Source organism: Macrobrachium nipponense, chromosome 37 (assembly GCF_015104395.2).
Source record: "Macrobrachium nipponense isolate FS-2020 chromosome 37, ASM1510439v2, whole genome shotgun sequence".
Taxonomy (NCBI): domain Eukaryota; kingdom Metazoa; phylum Arthropoda; class Malacostraca; order Decapoda; family Palaemonidae; genus Macrobrachium; species Macrobrachium nipponense.
The window spans coordinates 31,824,162-31,829,161 of NC_061097.1; the positions used below are offsets into that span (position 1 = coordinate 31,824,162).

At 31.0% G+C, this 5,000-nt stretch overlaps 1 protein-coding gene across 1 annotated transcript in view; it reads left to right on the forward strand.

Moving 5' to 3' along the window:
- The window catches only part of LOC135209339 (uncharacterized protein DDB_G0271670-like), a 51,481-nt gene that overhangs the window by 33,637 nt on the left and 12,844 nt on the right, over positions 1-5,000 (forward strand). Inside the window, exon 2 of the mRNA XM_064242040.1 lies at positions 2,026-2,157. Within this exon, the coding sequence (XP_064098110.1) occupies positions 2,026-2,157 (132 nt within the window). The remainder of the gene's footprint in view (positions 1-2,025; positions 2,158-5,000) is intronic.

A 5,000-nucleotide genomic window follows, 5' to 3' on the forward strand; every position in this document is an offset into this window, starting at 1 on the left:
AATATTCTCACTCTCTCTCTCTCTCTCTCTCTCTCTCTCTCTCTCTCTCCCTCTCTCTGAAAACAAGTACATTTACTGACGTTAATGACAATTCTCACGCCTAAAGCTTTGGATCCCAGTAATAACACCTCTCTCTCTCTCTCGTCATCTCTCCTCTCTCTCCCAGGCGGGTGGGGGTGGGAGGCAAGTACATTTGTATTGACAGGATCCACCGACGCCAGAATTCATTCGCCTTTCATCCACAATATAAATGTAATCGTAAATACATATGAATATTCAACTCGCATTAATTTGTCACTTGGGAACTTTGACGTTTCAATTTCCATAATGGAGGTCTGTCTATCTTGTGTTTACATTCTACAAAAATCATTTCGAAATAGGAAATATTTACGGGTTCTGAGTCGCAAATTTGTATGTGTTTGTGCTCAGTGATTCATGAGCACAAATATTATTCAAATGTGCTGGAGTGTGTACGCTTTTGTATCTTGTTTTTTTTCTTTGTTTATGAGCAATGTTAATGTATTTCTCGCATGAATTATTTGTGTATTACTGCAAATATGCTTCTCATTATTATAGTGAAATTGACTTGTAATCGTTTAGAAATAATCGTCTTTTTGAGAACTAATTCTAAATCACAGTATTTATATATATATATATATAATATATATATTATATATATATATATATATATATATATATAATATATATATATATATATATGATTATCATATTTCATATCAAATCATCGTCCCTATGAAATAATCTGTGGAAAAACCAAGAAACTATCTTCCATTTTGAGAAACTGATTTTAAGCTAGTTTTCCTCCCAGTTGAATCAGTACCTTAAATCTTTTACTTTTAAAAAAGGCGGGCTAAATATATATTATAAAAGTATTGGGTTGATTTTGTACGGAAATTTCACTAAAAATACATCTTAATATGAAAAATAATGATCAGATTTAGGAGTCGTTGGCCTGGTTGACAATTATTCTGCCCTATGGGATGTTTGTGGGTGAGGGTGAGAAGACACAAAAATAAAGAAAAGTTCGAATTAACTTAAAATGAAAAAGAAAAGGAAGAGGATTGGGAAGAAAATAAGAATAAGAAAGAGGAAGAAAGACGAGTGAGAACTTAGGGACTGATCCCATCCTCTATGCGAAATCGTTTTCTATGATGTAAACATTTTGCTTCATAGAAAACTGATAAAGTGTATTATTTCATGGGTTACCATTCTAAATTGTGACGTTGGAAAAAATGGAAGTTGTTAATATTTTTCTAAAGTTAGGACAACAACCTGAGTTCGTAATAAGCAAGAGTCATGCCTTGTGAGGAGCAGAAGGCTATAGCATTCTACGAAAACGCCAGAAATTACATATTTTCAAGATAATGTATGCATAAAAGTGACTTAACAATTAAGGGAAGCTAACCTGATTGTGTTATGTTAGGTAGAGGAGTTGATTAATGACCCTTATATGAATCAACAACAAAAAATTAATAATTTACAATAGATAGAATAAATGATTGATTAAAGTATAAGAACGCCTGATAACTGATGCACACACTGAACAAATAAAGTATAATTACTATCTCTCTCTAACATACTAAATCTAAACTGTTCCAAAGATTATTCCTTTTTAAAATTCTTGAAATATAATTAATGATGTATACCACAAGGAGATGCATTTGATTAAATCACCTATCTGATATATTCATAGGGTACTGACTATTATTTCATCACAATGATTACAAATACGTTAACATACAATATAAACATTATATATATATGTGTATATTTAAAAATTCATTAAGTAATGAGAAACGAAGAATATTAAGGAGAATTAAACACAGGCTCTATAAATGAAAACTTTATAGTGATTCTCCTGTCGTGTTTTACAAGATAAGTTGGTAACTCACATGTCAAGACTGAGTGAGGTGGAAACTGACACAAATTTGTGCCCTATTAGGGAAAACTAGCATTATCAGAAGTCTACCACAATCTATCCAAACTGTTGGTTATAAAATGCAGGAGTCTGGGTTGAATCCTCCTCCTCCTCCTCCTCCTCCTCCTCCTCCTCCTCCTCCTCCTTCTCCTCCAGTAGTAGCAGTAGCAGTAGCAGTAGCAGTAGCAGTAGCAGTAAGAGTAGCAGTAGCAGCATTAGTACTTTTTCAACCAGGTTTCCTCTCGTGCATTCGAAAAAATAAATAATTCGAAACAACGATTTTCTTCTTCTTCTTCTTCTTCTTCTTCTGCTTCTTCTTCTTCTTCTTCTTCTTCTTCTCCTTCGCAGTAAGGAGTACCAATCCATTGAGCAGGTGTTCGTCCTCTCCCGCTTAGCAGATCATTTACGTCACTGCTGAGATCGAAGGGGGCGTGGCGTCCCCCTGAATGACTTTGCGAAGATCATCTCCCTGGCATCACTTCATTAGAACCGAGAGACGTCGGAGAAACAATGGGATTGCTGGGAGGTCAAAGAGAGAGAGAGAGAGAGAGAGAGAGAGAGAGAGAGAGAGAGAGAGAGAGAGGGCAGACTTAATTGCAAAAGGTGTATTGTTGTCTTCGCAATGTTGCAATCGTGGGACGCTGCAATCAAAGAGAACAGCTTCTTCTTCTTCTTCTTCTTCCATCCGTGAAATTTGACGAGCTTCTGACGACGATCCGGGATAATGAACAGACGGTTCACTGAACAAGATATAAGATTGACTTGGTTTCTGTCGTCTTAAACATTACGAAAACTAAAACAAAATTGAGAGTTTAAACAGAAAGATTATTAATACGTTTATCTGGGGACGTCTTTTGTTTACGTAGGTGACCTCGAGATTATACATATCTATTGACTTACATCCACTTAAATAGATACTTTATTTGCTTACATAAGTGACCTCTAGGATATGAATATGTATTGACTTATATCCACTTAAAAAGATACTGTTTGTTTACATAAAAGACCTCGATGATATAAATATGTATTGACTTACATCCACTTAAAAAAGATACTGTTTTTGTTTACATAAGTGACCTCGAGGATATAAATATGCATTGACTTATATTCACTTAAAAAGATACTGTCTTTGCTTACACAAATTACCTCGAGGTTATAAATATGCATTGATTTATATCCACTTAAATACATGTTTTTGTTTACATAAATGACCTCTAGAATGTAAATATGTACCAACTTACACCCAGTTAAATAGATACTCCTTTTGAAGTGAATGAATTATTATTCATAATATAAGTATTCACTTACATTCACCTAAATGGGTAGAGTATATAATGTATATGCGTGAATTATTGATTAAATAAAAACACATTTAAACACTTTTCATTACAGGAAATAATCAGCAGATTATCAGCAATACACACACACAAATATACAGACATATCCCTTCATTAATGAAGATGTATTATAATAAAAATTCTAATTCTACTGACAAGTTAACATTGTTAAAAGTAAATCATTCGTAAACATTGTCCTCCAGTATCATACTGTAATTATTATTATTATTATTATTATTATTATTATTATTATTATTATTTTATTATTATTATTATTATTATTATTATTATTATTATTTGAGGAATCATTTTAAGAAGACGTAACCTATGTAATGAAAAAACTATATTATTATTATTATTATTTATTATTATTATTATTATTATTATTATTATTATTATTATTATTATTATTATTATTAGAGGAATCAGTTAATATTCAGACGTACCTAAATTTAATAAAAAAAAAAACCTAGATAAACAAACCAACTTCGCAGAAGTCAACCTGATTAAAGATTCCTTCGACCCGTCAAGGTATCCTACTTGAGGACTCAAGATATCCTGTAGGAATCTCAAGGAATTTCATCAAAGCAACGTCTCAGCGGGAGATTGGAATTGATCCAAGAGGGTGACTGGGATACGAATGACGCCATTGTGAAGGGGGTGGGGGAAGGAGGAGGGTGAGGGAGAAACGGGTCACACACACACCCCTGGGCCATATATAATTTGGCCACAGTTGGAATCCAATAAGAGGTGACGAGATTCCAATTATTCCAGGAGTTTCGACTAGACATTTAAACGGTGATGGGTCCTTAAGTTGGGGAAGGTGGTTTCTGTTTTTGTGTTTGAGTGATGTGATATATATATATATATATATATATATATATATATATATATATATATATATATATTCATTTATATGAAATATATATATATATATATATATATATATATATATATACATATATATATATATATATATATATATATATATATATATACATATATATTAAAATATTTCATATCAAATGAATTTTTAAATATTATATATATACATATAAATATTTATATATTTCATATATATGAATATATATATATATATATTTATATATATATATATATATATATATATATATATTTATATTTATAAATATGGATTTATATAAATAATTTATATATTATATATATATATATTCAATATAAATGAATATATATATAGATATTATATATATATATATATATATATATATATATTATATATATATATTAATTACACTATACCCACATATAGTTATCAATACCAGCAGCTATAGAACTTCATTCATGATGAAAGCTGCCTATAGCATTTATGTCTGAAAAGCATTCACTTCCTATACAAGAATAATATCAACTACATCTACACCTTCCAACTCACAAAAAAAAAAAAAAAAAAAAAAAAAAAAAAAAAAAAAAAAAAGGAGTCCAGTCCATATTCCACCTTTCACAATTTGTCAAAGTGTTCGCAAGAGCTTTGGGTTAACGCGAATGACACTTGAAACAAATACATCCAGAGCTTATCCTGAACTCTTGTCAAAATAGCGCTGACCTTTTCTGTCAACATTTGAGTGTTGCACTTTGCAGAATAGGTCACTTTAAGAGATTAGTTACGTTTGATGTTGAATTGCAGGTCGGAGGTACACGCATGTACATTGTTGTTATTATTGTTCAGAAAGATAAACCTTATTCAT